At 39.6% G+C, this 18,289-nt stretch overlaps 1 protein-coding gene and 1 long non-coding RNA gene across 24 annotated transcripts in view; one reads left to right on the top strand and one right to left on the bottom strand.

Moving 5' to 3' along the window:
• LOC140487612 (multiple PDZ domain protein) overlaps positions 1-18,289 on the bottom strand; it is a 359,969-nt gene that overhangs the window by 7,923 nt on the left and 333,757 nt on the right. For all 23 annotated transcript variants that reach the window (XM_072586923.1, XM_072586922.1, XM_072586963.1 and 20 more), the window contains 6 exons: positions 17,971-18,057; positions 15,902-16,004; positions 14,179-14,219; positions 7,396-7,518; positions 4,812-4,916; positions 4,510-4,622 (listed from right to left, as the gene is read on the bottom strand). In XM_072586923.1, coding sequence (XP_072443024.1) covers positions 4,510-4,622; positions 4,812-4,916; positions 7,396-7,518; positions 14,179-14,219; positions 15,902-16,004; positions 17,971-18,057 — 572 coding nt within the window. The remainder of the gene's footprint in view (positions 1-4,509; positions 4,623-4,811; positions 4,917-7,395; positions 7,519-14,178; positions 14,220-15,901; positions 16,005-17,970; positions 18,058-18,289) is intronic.
• LOC140487768 (uncharacterized) lies at positions 8,699-15,354 on the top strand. Its single transcript, XR_011962941.1, has 3 exons — positions 8,699-8,773; positions 14,278-14,376; positions 15,089-15,354. It is a non-coding gene; the product is annotated as an uncharacterized lncRNA (long non-coding RNA).

Raw genomic sequence — 18,289 nt, 5'->3', positions numbered from 1 at the left:
ATGATGAGTCAGAATACTGAGAGGAGATAGAGGGCTTGTTGTCATGGTGCACTGATAACAATCACTCTCTCGGCAAAACAAAAGAACTGATGACTGGCTTCAGAAAAAAAGGAGACCACACCTTCACCTACATCAATGGAGATGAGGTTGACAGTGTAAAGTTCCTTGGAGTGATGATAACTGACAACCTGTCCTGAACTTCCCACATTGATGTGATGGCAAAGAAGGCACAACAACGTCGCCTCTTCCTCAGGCAGCTTAGGAAATGTGACATGTCCATAAGGACCTTCACCAACTTTTACTGATGCACCACAGAAAGCATACCATGTGGGTGCATAATGGCCTGGTAAGGCAACTGCTCTACCTAGGACTGTAAGAAACTACAGGGGGTTGTGTGTGCTGCCCAGACCGTATTGGAAGCCATCCTTCCATTCCAACTCCCTCTACGCTTCTCATTGTCATGGGAAGGCTACCAACGTCAAAGATTCTCACCCTAGTAATGCTCTCCTGCAATCTCTTCAGTCAGGCAAAAGATACAGAAGCTTGAACACATGCACATGTTCAAGAACAGCTTCTTCCCCACCATTATTCGACTGATAAATGGACTCTCTAACTTAAATAATGTCGATCTTGTAATCTGTATGTCACACTCTGCCTAAGCACCCTACGATCTGTATGTCTTTGGTTAGATCATAGAGTCATAGAAATGTACAGCACGGAAACAGACCCTTCGGTCCAGCTTGTCCATGCCGACCAGATATTCCAACCCAATCTAGTCTCACTTGCCAGTACCTGGCCCATATCCCTCCAAACCCTTCCTATTCATATAACCATTCAGACGCCTTTTAAATGTTGCAATTGTACTAGCCTCCACCACTTCCTCTGGCAGCTCATTCCGTATACATACCACCCTCTGCGTGAAAAAATTGCCCCTTAGGTCCCCTTTATACTTTTCCCCTCTCACCCTAAAGCAAAGCCCTCTAGTTCTGAATCCCCCCGACCCCAGGGAAAAGACTTTGTCGATTTATCCATGCACATGATTTTGTAAACCTTTATAAGGACACCCCTCAGCCTCCAACGCTCCAGGGAAAAGAGCCCGAGCCTATTCAACCTCTCCCTATACCTCAAATCCTCCAACCCTGGCATAATCCTTGTAAATCTTTTCTGAACTCTTTCAAGCTTCACAACAGCTTTCCAACAGAAAGGAGACCAGAATTGCACGCAATATTCCAACAATGGCCTAACCAATGCTCTGTATAGCCTCAATATGACCTCCCAACTCCTGTACTCAGTACTCTGACCAATAAAGGAAAGCATACCAAGCACCTTTTTCATTATCCTATCTACCTGCGACTCCACTTTCAAGGAGCTATGAACCTGCACTCCAAGGTCTCTTTGTTCAGCAACACTCCCTAGGACCTTACCATTAAGTGTATAAGTCCTGCGACAATTGCTTTCCCAAAATGCAGCACTTCGCATTTAGCTAAATTAAACTCCATTTGCCACTTCTCAGCCCATTGGCCCATCTGATCAAGATCCCGTTGTAAACTGAGATAACCTTCTTCGCTGTCCACTACACCTCCAATTTTGGTGTCATTTGCAGACTCAATAACTATACCTCTTATTTTTGCATCCAAATCATTTATATAAATGATGAAAAGTAGAGGACCCAGCACCGATCCTTGTGGCACTGCACAGGTCACAGTCTGAAAAATAACCCTCCACCACCACCTTCTGTCTTCTACCTTTGAGTCAGTTCTGTATCCAAATGGCTAATTCTCCGTGAGATCTGACTTGCTAACCAGTCTCCCATGGGGAACCTTGTCGAATGTCTTACTGAAGTCCATATAGATTACGTCCACCATTTTGCCCGCATCAATCCTCTTTGTTACTTCTTCAAAAAACTCAAAGAAATGATTTCCCATGCACAAAGCCATATTGACCATCCCTAATTAGTCCTTGCTTTTCCAAATACGTGTACATCCTGTCACTCAGGACTCCCTAACAACTTGCCCACTACTGACGTCAGGCTCACTGGTCTTAGTTCCCTGGCTTGTCCTTACCACCTTTCTTAAACAGTGGCACCATGTTAGCCAACCTCCAGTCTTCCGACATCTCACCTGTGACTATCAATGATACAAATAGCTCAGTAAAAGGCCCAGCAATCACTTCCCTAGCTTCCCACAGAGTTTCTAGGGTACACCTGATCAAGTCTGCTTACTATGATCTTGCTGTATTGCTCGTAAACAAAGCTTTTCACTGTACTTAGGTATATACCTGACTATAATAAATCAAAATCAGTTAAATCTATGCCCCAATTATTGATTCCTCCACCATGGGCAAAATTATTCATTTCTCTCTACCCAGCTACACCCCTCAGAATACATCTCAATCATGACTGTACTTAGTCTTTTGCTCCAAGGAAATAACCACAGCCTATCTAATCTGTAACTCTTCAGCGTAGGAACAATCCTGGTAAATCACTTGTATACCAGCTATAGTGCAATTTTCTGAGAATGAGAGCTGCACATAATACTAAAACTGTGGCCTAATAAACATTTTATATAATTACAGGGTAACCTCCCTGCTCTTAAACTCTGTGCATTGGCTAATAAAGGCAAGTATATGACATGCCTTCTTAACCACTTTATCTACCTGTCCTGCTACCTTAGGGGACCGGTGGAAATACATACCAAGGTTCATCTGATTCTTTGTGTTTCTCAGGGTTGTTAATCATGTGTTCCCTTGCCTAGTTTGCCCCGCTCAAGTACATCGCCTCACACTTGTCCAGATTGAATTCCATTTCCCACTGATCAGCTCATCTGACCAGTCCATCTATATTGTGCTGTAATCCAAGGCTATCCTCCTCACTACTTATTACCCTAATTTTCATATCATCTGCAAACTAACTGATCAACTCTCCTACATTCAAGTCTAAATCATTTACGTACTCCACAAACAGGAAAAGTCCTAATACTGATCCCCGTGAAATAAAATGGAATGTTGGTTCTTATTTCAAGGGAGTTGGAGCATTAGAGTAGGGAAGTTTTATTTCAAGTGTACAAGGTGCTGGTGAGACCACATGTGGAGTAGTTTTAATCCCTTATTTAAGGGAAAAAAGTATCATCTAATTGAAGGCAGTTTGGTAAATGTTCACTGGTATAGAGGGGCTCTCTTTTGAGTACAGGCTAAATTGAGTTTAGAAGAATGAGAGGTGATCTCATTGGAACATATAGGACTGTTAAGGGGCTTGACAAGGTTAATGCTGAGAGGCCATTTCCCTCAAGGGAGAGTGGGAGGTCAGAGGGAATAGTCTCAGAATAAATGGGTGCCAATTTAAGACTGGGATGGAGAGGAATTTCTTCTCTCAGATAGTTGAAATTGCTTGTCACAGAGCTGTGGGGGCATTGTCCTCGTGCATATTTAAGGTTGACATAGTTAGATGCTTGATCAGTAGTGGAAGAAGAGTTATGGGGAAAGAGCAGGGAAATAGAATGTGGGATGTTGGATCAGCCGTGATCCTATTGATGGCAGAGCAGGACTAGCTTAGATTAGATTAGATTCTTTGCTGTGTAGAAACAGACCCTTCGGCCCAACAAGTCCATACCGATCCTCCGAAGAACAACTCACCCAGACCCATTCCCCTACGTTCACCCCTGACTAATGCACGTAACACTACAGCAGTTCAGCATGGTCAATTTACCTAACCTGCACATCTTTGGATTGTGGGAGGAAACCCACGCAGACACGGAGAGAATGTGCAAACTCCACACAGACAGTTGCCCAAGGCAGGAATTGAACCCGGGTCCCTGGCGCTGTGAGGCAGCAGTGTTAACCACTGAGCCACCGTGCTGCAATGTTTTCACACAGAAGGTGGTGCATATATGGAGCAAGCTGCCAGAGGAAGTGGTGGAGGCTGTACAATCACAACATTTAAAAGGCATGTCTAATACTCTATGGCTCAATTGCCTACTCCTGTTCCTATTTCTTATGGAATCCCAGTGGTCACAAACTTTCAGGCATCAAAACACGCCTCGACCACCACCCTTTGCTGTTCAAAAGTATCACCTGACATTTACCTGGATTGAATTCTATTTACCACTGGTCAGCCCATCGACCACTTTCAGTTGGAAAAATACTCAACCATCACCCTCTACTTCCTGCCACTCAGCCAATTGTGGATCTAAGTTTCTAAACTTCCTTGATACGTTCACTATCAAGCTCCCATACAGAACCTGATCAAAAGCCTCGCTCAAGTCCAAGAAGACAACAGCAAATGCATTGTGTACCCCTTTGAAAAATTAAATCAAAACATAACAATTGCCCTGCCTGAATTTTCAATTTCTCAGGCAATTCCCTCAGACTCAGGCCATACATGGTCCTGATGTGCAACTCTAGTCTATACTACTCTACAGTGACTATTTGGCCATCAGAATATCCAGGTCCTTGTATTGTATTTTCAGAGAATAATCCTCCTTCTAAGGTATAGTGTGTGTCCAAAATACTCACCCTAGGTCATCATGAAAAATGCAGCTTGCTGTCAATCCTGAGACAGAAAGTGTAGTCGTAGTGTGCTCCTGTTGCTGATTAGTTATCACACTAACATCACCACCTGCAACCACCTAGAAACAATTGTTTACAGCTGGATTCAGAATGCACAGCGATGCACGAGAATTTTAAAGATACAACTGTTAAAATTAATGCGAGAATATTTTGACAGATCAGAATCAGAAATTTAGATGAATTCACCAAACAAATAAAATATTAACAAATGCCAAATACCCATTGAATCACATGATGCTTTGTCATACCTGTAATTCAATATGACCTGTAGCACTCTTCAGCATGCTGACAGCCTGGGAGTGAGTCAAGGCTTCTGTAGGTTTCCCACAAATACTTACAATTCTGTCCCCAATCTATAATTAACAACACAGGATTAAAATCAGTTGCTTTGACAGGTAGTTGACATATCTCTTGGACTGAAATCATATTAAAGATACATATCTCAAACTTCTATCTAATATGTGTAAAGTACCATCAGCAGACCAGAGTTGCACCATCAATTGCCCATAGACTAAGGTTAGTAAATTCTGCACTCAGACGTGGATTGATTTTTAGTGTTCAGAGATTATAAAAGCACTATTCAATTTCTTTTGATACAAAACCACAAACCTATTTATAATATTCTCATTAGATTCCTGGTCACTTTTAAGATGATGCAGAAAGGCAATGGGATGCCATTATTGGAGGTGATCATAAATCTCAACTTATAGTGTACTTGATGACCTCAATCTGAAGTTAACAGCCATTTTGAAGTCACCTGGAATAATTGAGCAGCAACTTGACAATATCACAAATCAAGGTTAATACAGGGAGAACTAGCCATTTGGATACAGAACTGGCTTAAAGGTAGAAGACAGAGGGTGGTGGTGGAGAATTGTTTTTCAGACTGGAGGCCTGTGACCAGTGGAGTGCCACAAGGATCGGTGCTGGGTCCTCTACTTTTTGTCATTTACATAAATGATTTGGATGCGAGCATAAGAGGTACAGTTAGTAAGTTTGCAGATGACACCAAAATTGGAGGTGTAGTGGACAACGAAGAGGGTTATCTCAGATTACAACAGGATCTGGACCAGATGGGCCAAGAAGTGGCAGATGGAGTTTAATTCAGATAAATGTGAGGTACTGCATTTTGGGAAAGTAAATCTTAGCAGGACTTATACATTTAATGGTAAGGTCCTAGGGAGTGTTGCTGAACAAAGAGAACTTGGTGTGCAGGTTCATAGCTCCTTGAAAGTGGAGTTGCAGGTAGATAGGATAGTGAAGAAGGCGTTTGGTATGCTTTCCTTTATTGGTCAGAGTATTGAGTACAGGAGTTGGGAGGTCACGTTGCAGCTATATAGGACATTGGTTAGGCCAATGGTGGAATATTGCGTGCAATTCTGGTCTTCTTCCTATCGGAAAGATGTTGTGAAACTTGAAAGGGTTCAGAAAAGATTTACAAGGATTATGCCAGGGTTGGAGGATTTGAGCAATAGGGAGAGGCTGAACAGGCTGAGGCTGTTTTCGCTGGAGCGTCAGAGGCTGAGGGGTGACCTTATAGAGGTTTACAAAATTATGAGGGGCATGGATAGGGTAAATAGGCAAAGTCTTTTCCCTGGAGTCGGTGAGTTCAGAACTAGAGGGCATAGGTTCAGGATGAGAGGGGAAAGATATAAAAGAGACCTACGGGGCAACCTTTTCACACAGTGGGTGGTACATGTATGGAACGAGCTGCCAGAGGAAGTGGTGGAGGATGGTACAATTGCAACATTTAAGAGGCATTTAGATTGGTCTACGAATAGGAAGGGTTTGGAGGGATATGAGCCGCGTGCTGGCAGGTGGGACTAGATTGGGTTGGGATATCTGGTCAGCATGGACAGATTGGACCGAAGGGTCTGTTTCAATGCTGTACATCTCTATGACTCTATAAGTTAGCCTGCTGTAAACTGTTAATGCTAACTATTCATTTTGAATGATTTTATAGTCTATATAAGTCATTGACTTTTTTATATACTGACATTCAATTGTACATTTTTAAGAGGATGGGCAAAGTTGTGCTGCAAATTGTACACTCTGAAATATTTTAATTCATTTCAACAATGCTTTTTGTACACACAAGGGTGTAACTGTCTGGAAAAGTTAATTCTGAGAAATGGCTTAAGCACTCCCATTATAATTATGTCATGTGGGCTTTTCGACAGAACAGTTTACGGTTTCAAAGGAGTAAAGTTCTCCTTCAAGTCTGTTTGACAATAGTTATCATATCATTGCAACCTGTAATTAGTTGCTAATATTTAAAAGGTTTCTTGTTGTTCAATACAAGTGTATCTTCTAGTTAGACCAGTAAGTAGTTTTCCTGTATGATACTTGACCAAACAGACTCTGTAGATAATTACACTTAAGAGAACAGTGGCGGAAAATACATTACGTGATGAAATACAGACTTAGCTTGATTGTATGAACAACAGATAACACAAAGATCAATTATTTCATAAAACAAAGTTCGAAGTACAGAAAATAAGATATCTATTTGCACAATGAGTGAAGTAAAACAGAGAGTTGAAATCACACACAGTTGAACATGATCCAATGGTGTTATTTATGTAGAACATAACTTACTACACCATAGATAGTTGAGGGGAAAACAAGAGCATAAAATCGGAAGTAAACTCTGATTGAAACCTAACACTGCATCTACATGACATTTTAACAAATCTGGTTTTAGATCATTTTACTTTACTGAACACGACTCTTTATGCTAAATGTTCCAACAAAGATATTTAATCAATTAATACAGAATGGAATCTTATGAATAATTTCTTAATAAGTAATCAGCCAAAATTCCAAACTTACTCGCAGTTTATGGGTCTGGGCTGCTACTCCATTTGGCTGCATCATTGCAATAAAAATGGGGACATCTCCAAGAGGACTGCCTACGCCTCCTGCAATGCTGATTCCCAGCGAATCAGCAGGCCCCTATGGTCAACAACACCACATGAAATTCAGAGGAAATAAAAATACACCCTGTATTTTCATTTACAGGTTTGAAATGGTTTGCAACATTATTATACTGGATTGTTCTTGCTCTGTAGTAGAGTTATGTTTGCAGATCGCATTTGACAACTATCCCTTTTCTCTCTTATCTATAATAAATCTTTTGAATTATGCTCATATACTTTTACTTATATTATTACTACAACTATACTTAACGACTGGGTGGCACAGTGGTTAGCACTGTGCCAGAGACCTGGGTTCAATTCCCGCCTGTGTGGAGTTTGCACGTTCTCCCCGTGTCTGCGTGGGTTTCCTCCGGGTGCTCCGGTTTCCTCCCACAGTCCAAAGATGTGCAGGTCAGGTGAATTGGCCATGCTAAATTGCCCGTAGTGTTAGGTAAGGGGTAAATGTAGGGGCATGGGTGGGTTACGCTTCGGCGGGTCGGTGTGGACTTGTTGGGCCAAAGGGCCTGTTTCCACACTGTAATGTAATCTAATCTAATCTATTGCAATGTGCATTCATAGTGCTCCTTCAGAGGAACAAGGAACACTTGAGAACGAATGAGGAGAATTAAAAGGTCACTGAAAGTCAGAAGCATATTTTAAATTTTAAAAGATACGAGATATTACAGACATTTTTCAAATGACCTCCTACTTGGCAGGATGAATCTTATACTCTGTCTGACTAAAGTGGTTACTGTACATTCTAAAGTCTCTATGTCAAATAAAAGGCTCACTCTGCTATTTCTATAGTTTTACTTTACATGCAAGTACAGTAAATGTTATATTACAGGTAGACAATCCTTTATCCAAAATCCCGAAATCTGAAAAGCTCCAAAGTCCAAAGGTTTTTTTGTGAAGTTTTTTTCTCATTAACAAGATTGTTTGGTGAGCAAACAGTTAACCCACGTCAACACCCACTCAATGCGTGTCACTCAGATGTGACATGGCCAAGCACTGGCAGGCCTCGATTTTCTCTCAAGGTCTGTTTTAGTCAGTGAGTGTGTTCCTCTGGTAAGATTTTTTAAAATTTCACCATCAAAACCGTCATTTATTCTTAAATTCAAAAAATTCTGAATTCCAAAAACCAGCTGGTCCCGAGCATTTCAGATAATGGATTGTGCACCTGTATCCGGCATTTATGAGAGGAGTGTGCCAATTGATTAAATATTCCAGATACTCAAGAGATCAGCATAATCAATGTAAAAACACACCAACTGATGGAAACAGCGCAGGGGGTATGCACATCATTGTTATACTTTATTTACAGTATAAATCAGAAAAGAAAATGCAATTTTGTCTTAAATAAAACCTACTGGCAAAAAGCCTTCTCACTTGTCCCCTCAACTGACTACTCAGACATTACAACAGATGTGATATGTGAGAAGTTGACTCAAAATTGAATAAATTGTTTTATTTTGTGTGGCCATTCAAATGAACAAGTATATTTACAGTGAGGTAAATATATTTTAAAAACTATAATAATTGGACAGAAATAATACTTTGCAGTATTTGAGGTTTATTTCTGCTGGTTCATAATGTCCCTGTTATAACAAAGTTTGCTGTACTACTTACTGTGACATAAGGGTGAGTTTAGTAATGGAGTAGAGCAAAGAACAATCTAAAATAAAAGTTTTAAGCTGAAAGAAGGCCACCTTTACTGTGATGAGGGGAACTTGCCAAGGTAAGATTTAAAAGGACAAACTGTAACAGAACATTGGATAATCTTTAAGAGGAAATGTTTCAGGTGCAGGCTATGTACACTCACACAAGGTAAAGAACAAAAACCAAGGTTCTTTGGATAGAGAAGCAGATACAGAGAATACAATAAAACAAAAAAAAACCTGCGTGATACAAGTTAAATGAGTTCTTCAAAAAAAAACCAAGTCAGATGCAGTAAGTTGAAAGAGGAAAAGAAAGGGAAAGCAGGTCTGGTCACCAGAAAATGAAGATAGAATGGCAGGTATTATAAAAGGGAACCCAAACATACAATGTACATGCCATTTACTTGATAAGTGCATGGAAACAGGATGGATGGGGCCATGAGTGCAAAATAAAAGTAAGAGAAGCTTAAGGCAAGCAAAGGCTAGAACACCTCGTGAGTACTTTGTATCATCTATTACAAAGGAAGAAGATGCTGAAAACTACATTGGAATAAGCAGAGATATTAGAAGCCATGGAAGGGGGAGAAATGATAGGATACCAAAAAGCTGGCTATGCTTAGAGTAGATACTTTGCTTAGTCCACATGGTTTGCTGTCCATATTGCTAAGAGAAGTAGGAGTGGAGACAATTGAAGGACTTGCTATAATTTCCATTCCGAAATAGAGAGGGGGAGATTGGAGACTGACAATTGTGGCATGTTTGTCAAAAGAATGATGCAATAACATTCTAAGTAACCAGTCAGTTTAACATCAATATGAGGGAAGATTTCAGAAATAAGAATTACATGAATAAACTTAACAGGCATTTGGAGGGATTTAAATAAATTCAGGACAGCCAGTATGCATTTTTGGAAGATACACTGGGCTGAATCTCAGTGTTATTTAGACTAACTTTGAGTTATGTTGATCCTTTAAGAGGGATTTCCATCCCAAGGCCTAATGAGATTTCTCTCCATACTTTATCAAACACGCCTTGTTAACTGCCTATCCTGTCCCTCACATCTAATTCCAGCTCCAACTTACCATGCACCATTGCAGAAACACCTTGCATCTGCTGAAAGACCAGCACACCTTCTATGCCATCTTTAAAAGGTTGATATGAACTTGGATAAGCACTGGCATTTCAAATCTACCTTGATTATTCAGATTTTGAATACATTGGAGAAGAGGATGATGACATTGTGATTCTCTGACATGGATTTTGGTATCCTACCCAACCCTGGCAGTCTGGTGCGAAGTCACCACCTGAGTCAGCATCACCCTCGCTGTCTGGTGAAATGGCCATCAGTGCTGGGACGGGGTCAATGAACCTCTGCTACGCCAGTTCATGCCACACACTTTTCTCTCTCACTCTGTCCCTGCTATTGCAGCCACCTCCTCGAAGGTTCATACTCCTTCAGTCATCCCACCTCCCACAAATAATTTAATTTAGATAAATGTGAAGTGTTGCATTTTGGAAAGGCAGATCATGGCAGAACTTATACACTTAATAGTAAGGTCTTGGGGAGTGTTGCTAAACAAAGAGACCTTGGAGTGCATGTTACTTGAAGGTGGAGTCCCAGGTAGACAGGTTAGTGAAGGCAGTGTTTGTTATGCTTGCTTTTATTGGTCAGTGCATTGAGTCTAGGAGTCGGGAGGTCACTGCTGCAGCTGTACAGAACATTGGTTTGGCCACTTTTGGAATACTGCTTTTAATTCTTGTTTTCTTACTATAGGAAAGATTTTGCAAAACTTGTAATGGCTCAGAAAAGATTAACAAGAGTATTGCCATGGTTGCAGAGATTGAACTACAGGGAGATGCTGAATAGGCTGAGGTTATTTTCCCTGGAATGTTGGAGGCTGAGTTACAGAGGTTTATAAAATCATGAGGGGCACGGATAGGGTGAATTGCCAAGAGCTTTTGCCTATGGTGAGGGAGTCCAAAACTAGAGGGCATAGATTTAAGGTAAGAGGGGAAATTAAAAGGGACCTAAGGGGCAACTTTTTCCATGCAGAGAGTGGTGTGTGTGTTTAGAACAAGCTACCAGAGGAAGTGGTGGAGACTGGTACAATTACAACATTTAAAAGGCATCTGGATGGGTATATGAATAGGGAGGGTTTAGAGGGATATGGACCAAATGCTGGCAAATGAGATCAATTAATTTAGGATATCTGGTCCGCATGGATGAGTTGGATGAAGGCTCTGTTTCCAAGCTATACAGTTTTATGACTGCATAACATCTGAAAGCAAGTGCCAAAATTAGGATGCATACACATATTCTCTCACAGACTTATACCCCTTTATACTCTCACACATACTCTCACCACCACCCCACCCCCCTCAAATACACACCCACATGTACGCATGCACACACAAGTTTGTGGGGTGAATTTGTACTTGCAGAATCACATTTTACTCAAAAACTGCATGAATCCATGTAAGATTCTATAAATCCCTTTTTTAGATAAGAATCACTCTGAATATTGGGACACAGATAGCCTCACACAAGGCACCTCACACCTTCAATGCATTATCTGGGCTAACATGGCACCTCCTGTTAAAGTTCACTTGAGAATGTAACTTTAAGAAAGTATTGGGATTTACATATGAAAGAACTGAAACCAATATGCCCTATTCTAAAAGATGAGAGATTTAACAAACAATCCAGGTCTCTTTCAATATATAATTTCAGTTACATCACACTATAAACTTTTGTTATAAATTCTGTGTCCTACGATCTTATGCTCCACAACCACCCGATGAAGGAGCAGCGCTCCGAAAGTTAGTACTTCCAAATAAACTTGCTGGACTATAACCTGGTGTTGAGTGATTTTTAACTTTGTACACCCCAGTCCAACATCAGCACCTCCAAATTAAAGAGGTTATATTAATACAGGTTGTTGTTGTTTGGAGGTAGGGCATTTGATGTTTTTTATATGGACTTTAAGCAGAAGTGGAATCTTGTATGGGTCTGAGTTGGCTAAGTTGTGACAGAGTCGATCAGGCAACACACAGAGGGAGTCAATGCATTAAAATGCTCAAGAGAAAGAATCCTAAAAAAAGCTTTGTGTCCTGTATAGTACATGGGCCTGTGCATAATGTTCTTTGTCTTTAAAAAATCTTAATGTTGGTGAATCCTACAGCCCCTGCTTTCACAGATTGAGGCACTTACTCTAGTCACACCGAGTAATTTTGCAGCCATTTTCTTCATGATTGTGCACTTGCAAGTTTCAGCACAATGCAAGATGCAACACCTGGCCGTACACTACCTCTTTCACCTCCATCCAGGGCCCCAAACAGTCATTCCAGGTGAAACAGGTGAATCTTCTTCAACCTAGTCTACTGCATACTGTGCTCCTGATATGGTTTCTCTACATCGGTGAGACGAAACATAGACTAGGTGACCGTTTTGCAAAACATCTTCACTGGGCCCGGAATTACCAGCCTGACCTCCAGGTCACCGCCCATTTCAATTCTTCCCCCCCCCACCCCCCCGACATGTCCATCCTTGACTTCCTCCACTGTCGCAGTTAATCAGACCGCAAATTGGAGGAACAATACCTCATCTTCCGCCTGGGCAGCCTACAGCCTTGAGGATTTAACAGAGTTGTCGAATTTCAAATAACCTTCCTTACCTATCCCCCGTTCCCTTTTCTAGCCCCGCCTCTTCCCTTCCATTCTACCTACCACCCTTCCTTTCAGCTACCAATCAGATTCATTGCTTCCATTGACAAACCAGGTTGTACCCACTACCTGTGTTTGCCTATCACTATCACACCATTCTGCTACGCTTCCCACCCCAACTTCCCCTCCCACTTTATCTGTAGCTTCCCCTACAACCAGAACTAGTCCTGAAGAACGTTATATCCAAAACATTGACTTTTCCACCTCCTGATGCTGCCTGGTTTGCTATGCTCTTCCAGCCTCCTGTCTGTCTACTAGTAACCAGGGTGGGGGGCGGGGGCTGTCTCTTGAGGTGCACAAGTAGTGTTTCATCCCATGGTCTGGGAGGCCTGGGTTCAAGTCACACCTGCTGCAGCTGTGTGCAGGTTGATTAGAAAAATAGGTTAAATAAGGAAATAAATTGAAGTGTTATGGAGTGGGGTGGGGCCCTCTTCTGGCACAGTGTAATGCCATTATCACTGCACTGAGGGGCCAAGGTTCAAGTCTCACCTACTCCAGAGATGTGTAATAACATCTCTGAACATGTTGGTAAGAAAAATAGGCTAATTAAAAAAAAGTGGCTTAATGAAATCAGAGGGTCATGTTCTGCTTGATACAAGAAAATTGTCTGAGGAAAGAAAAAAAAAGAGTCATGATAGATCGGTATTTTTCAGACTATTAGGCCGTGTTCCCCAGCAGCCATTGCTAGGGAGCTGCTGAGAGGCTGCAGAGATTTGTCAGAATGGTTGCAGGGATGAGATATTTTAGCTGCAAGGATGGACTGAAGAAGCTAATTTTTTTAATCTCATGAAAGCAAAGGAATTTGAGCGATGATCTATCAGAGAAGTTCAAGATAGGGTGGACAAAGAGATGCTGTTGCCATTAGCAGATGGCATAGGACTAGGGGATACAGATTTCAAGTTTTGGATTAGAGATGCAATAAAAATGTGAGGGTGATGCCTACAGAGATGACCAACAATTCACCAAAAAAACAGTTGAATAGACACTTGAGAGAAATAAACTTGTTGAGCTATAGTGATAGAGTGGGGAGAATGGAACAGATGAATTGTTTGTGGCAACCTGACACAGATTTGATGGTGATGCTGAATTATCTCTGTCTGAGGAGTAATATCTCCATGACCGTAGTCTCAGTTTGGTGTCAGTCATGGGCTCACTCTTGCCTCAGATTTAGAAGGTGTGGGTTCATGTCCCTCTCCAGAGATTTGAGCAAATTCACCATTATTATATAGAAGGATGGTTTATGCACTTCTTAAAAGTGAGTTTTTAACAAACCGTTACTGTAGCTTACTGTGGAAATAGGACACGTTACCACTCACCTTATTAAACTCCACTGTTCTTAGCCCTTGGATCTCAGTCCCTTCATGAAAAAAATGAAAAGAGAGCTTTTTATGAACAAACTTCACTTTGTAATTCAGGAGCAAATTACTGCAAATGCTGGAATCTGTACTGAAAACAAGTTCTGGAGATCACAGTGGGTGAAGCAGCATCCACGGAGAGAGAGCAAGCTACATTTTGTGAGTTTTCATTTTGTAATTCATCAGTAGAACAGAGAATATATAATGCCGAATGCAGGAATGTACAATTTTGCACCTTTTTAAATTTCATGGGAGAGCTTATTAAATTGTTTGGCAATTACACAAAGTTACTAATGCATTCTCTGTCCCTTTCAAGCGAAAACTGTCGTAGTATGAGCACAGATTTTCTATTACCATTAGCTCTCTCACATGATCAATCTGTCTGATTCACTTAGGAAACTGAGCAGAATCAAACTTTAAATATCAGAGCATGCTCTGAGGCATGAAACAGCAATTAACAGAACACCTGGGCTAATTAATCAAGTAACACTTAACAGTATTAATGTTTAGACCAAAAGTAGGAAAAGTGATCACTAAACTGGTTCTGTTCAGAAGAATGCATTCAGTGTTCCTGAAACTTAATCTTATATATGTTGTTATGCATATGCTTGAGATACTGAATCTGGATAGAAAATGGAGTTATATTCATCTAAAATGCTTTTATCAGTCAGAGAAATTATTAAAATTATTTAAATCTTTGCTTACTCAAGATCCCTGTAGATTATCTAGCTAGAATAGACCAATGCATGAGTTTACAAAAATGCTGTGGATTTCCGTCACCACTGTTTGGACAGGGAGAGAGGGAGGTAAGAAGAGAACAATATGCAGGTTTGAAAGGTATATTCACTCTCTTCCTTTTTATTTCTCTTAGCTTCTTGGAAGACAATGACTGGTGAAAAGCAAATGGGAGAAACATATGTTCTATACATTATACAGTACTTAAAGCTATCTACATATTTTGCAACCTCTGAGGTCGGAAGTCATCAATTCATCTATTGTGCTCAGGTTAAACCTAGTACCTTAAGGACCTTTTAAACTACATACTTTTGCGCTCTCCCCTTTTAAAACTTTATGTCTATGATTGTGTGATTGTTATTCTTCTTGCAGTTGATAAATAATAAAATCCCTTCTCTATCACCCAAGGAAACCCGGCGATTGGCGTCTTTGTTTTGATCTAGTGAACGATATTTAACTGAAGTTGCGATATAGCTATATGCTAAAAGAAAATAAATTTGCAGTTAACTGAAGGAATTCAAAAGACAAGAGCTGATCCAGCCTTCCTCAACTGGTTGTAACAAACTAAATACTAGTTATTGGAATCAATAAACTGCTTACTACCAACTTAAGGTATGCTTACTAAGGCAATGATAAAATTAATTTGTGAGATGAAATAGCCTAACCATTCTTGGTGTTAAACATACTGGAGTTTTTTCATGATAATGTACTATCAAAATCACTGCAATGGAATAAAATAGACAGCATTAGGGGAAAGGGTCTGGGTGTGTTACTCTTTGGTGGGTCGGTGTGGACTTGTTGGGCTGAAGGGCCTGTTTCCACACTGTAGGGATTCTATATCATTCCCAGGCTGGTCTGTATTCCTGCTCGTTAGAAATAAAAGCTTAATAATTTAATAATAATCAAGTAGAATACTCAGGATTAACCCACAAGACTGAATAGCTCTTACAGGCAGGTTTTCTGTACCCAGTTTCATGGAGATCAGCTTGGGTAGATCCAGATGCAGCAGAATAGAATGTGGTCAGCCCACCACCACTACTTCCTTCACTGACCTGAGAAAATAGACATAATTAGCATGACTGTGATTATAAAATAAATATATCTAAACATTGCTTTGAGTATTCAGTATGCAGATTTTTCAGATAGTAACATTATATACAACTTGGTATTATTTTTTTCAGTATCGCAATACTTTTGTAAATTTATATGCTTTTAAACTTAGTTCTAAAGTGCAAAAATCGGAGTTGTACATTCTGTAGACAGCAGGAGAGAGCAAATAAATTTGCAATTTGCTTGCCAAAAAACTTCCTTTTGGTAATCAAAATCATTGTTATCTGCCCTGGACCACAAGTATCATAAAAATACAAACTGCTGTTTTATCAGTTTGAACTTTATTTTCTAAAAAAAAAGAATTGTTAAGGTCCTTTTCTGAGAATTTTAGATAGTAACCCAAATGCAGGATTAAGATAACCATAAAAAGGATCTAATGCTTGGGATTTTATGATGCAATTAATCCTTCAACAATCCCTTGGATTAATGCTGTAAAATATTAATAATGATTCAACTACTAAAAATGCTGAAATACTACTGCAAAACTGAAAAATAATCTTTTAAATGCTCAACACCTCACAAACTACAAATCTTTCTCATAAGTGTATGACAGTATCCTTTCAACAATCATCAGTACTGGAGCACTTCTGCAAATTGTTGTGATTTTCCATCGTCAAGAAACAAGTGTAAGATTATAGTGACTAGCAGGAAATACAGCAGAAGTATTAAGTCACAAACAGGAATGACGAACTTGTGAATGGGAAAGTTTCAAGAACATTTTGTAGTTATCAATTCTAGTAAATTGAAACTACAACATAATGAGTTGACAATAATTTGTTATGGGGTCTTCCTTAACACTACAAAACATACATATTTCAAGCTTGATGTTAGATATCAACTGAAGTTGCAGATTTTCTAATGCTGGAGTTCTTATTACCAATTTAAACAGGGTGCTCTTGCTGAAAATCATAAGAAAAAGTAATGGTAGTATAATTATGATCACTACCCTCTCAAAAATAATCAAGAATGGTCAAAAACATTGATTTTATCAGGCATGTGCACAACCTATGCAAGATAAAACACATTCATCTAAAAGTAACATAAAACAAGCTGCTTGGAGCTTCCTATTCTCACAGGTTCTATTATCAATTTATGCTTTGTAGACCTATCCTTAATAACAAATCATACCATCCCTCCCAAAAAGAACATAAAACTGGCCAAAATTAACTGTTAGCTGATTAAGACGAAGTCCTGTGTTTTAGACCGGAGGCCAGTTCTGCACTGTAAGGGGTAGTGGTGAGAATGGGCAACTGGGCGAGGTGGAGTATTAAAAGTATTACTTCACCATTGACCTTTCTAAAAACTTTATTAAATAGACGTGTTAAAAATGCCAATTTTTAAAAAGCCAGAAATTAGCAGAAAAATACTGGAAGAAGGTGACAGGGAGCAACATTTATGAGACTCTTCAAAGCTAATTAGCCTTCAGTTTAAATAATGTATTGAAATCCATTTCCTCAAAAAGGAAACAATATGACAGCAAAGCATTTTAGGAAATTAATACAGGGAACACCTGAGGTATCCTACTGTCAGTACGTACTTCAGGACTTATTCCAATAATCTAATCAAAAATTATGCCTATTCCTCCAACATGATAAATCCAAGATTAATAATAATCAACACTTGAAATTCAATCCAGTAAATGGATTTTGTAAAAAAAAAAGCATGTAAACTTTAAATTATTTGGTCTCAACTAACAACGTAAATAATAGATAACAGTTGCTAACATTAGATTCATAATTTAATTGTACATAATATGCTTCCAACATCATTTAGTTGCAAATGATTAAAATAACAATTGCTCCAACTGCTTATAATTTACACAAACTGAAAAATAGATGATAATATCATGCCCAACAAATCAACTTATTTGTTGTGGAAAGGCTCAAACATCAGCTGAGACACACAAACCTGGCTACTTTGGGAACCTCTTCTATCAGGTGAAAATGATCCAGTCTTTAACCTGCCAACCTCTAATCTCACTGTGCCTTGAGCACGCTAAAGGAAAGAGGAGAAAGATTACTTTATTTATTGAATATCTGAGAACATTTCAATCTATAAAAGTGGAGACTATGAATTAATTTGTCAGGAATTTTTATATTTTGTATTACATCACAAAATCATGAAATACGCTACATGTCAGAACAAACTGCTATATGGTTATTTTATTCTAATAAACTGATACAGAAAATAAAACACATGAACACAGACAGGTGGTCTTTAGGAAACC

The sequence above is a fragment of the Chiloscyllium punctatum genome, chromosome 2 (assembly GCF_047496795.1).
Source record: "Chiloscyllium punctatum isolate Juve2018m chromosome 2, sChiPun1.3, whole genome shotgun sequence".
NCBI classification, from domain to species: Eukaryota; Metazoa; Chordata; class Chondrichthyes; order Orectolobiformes; family Hemiscylliidae; genus Chiloscyllium; species Chiloscyllium punctatum.
This window is presented reverse-complemented; position numbering and strand designations above follow the sequence as displayed.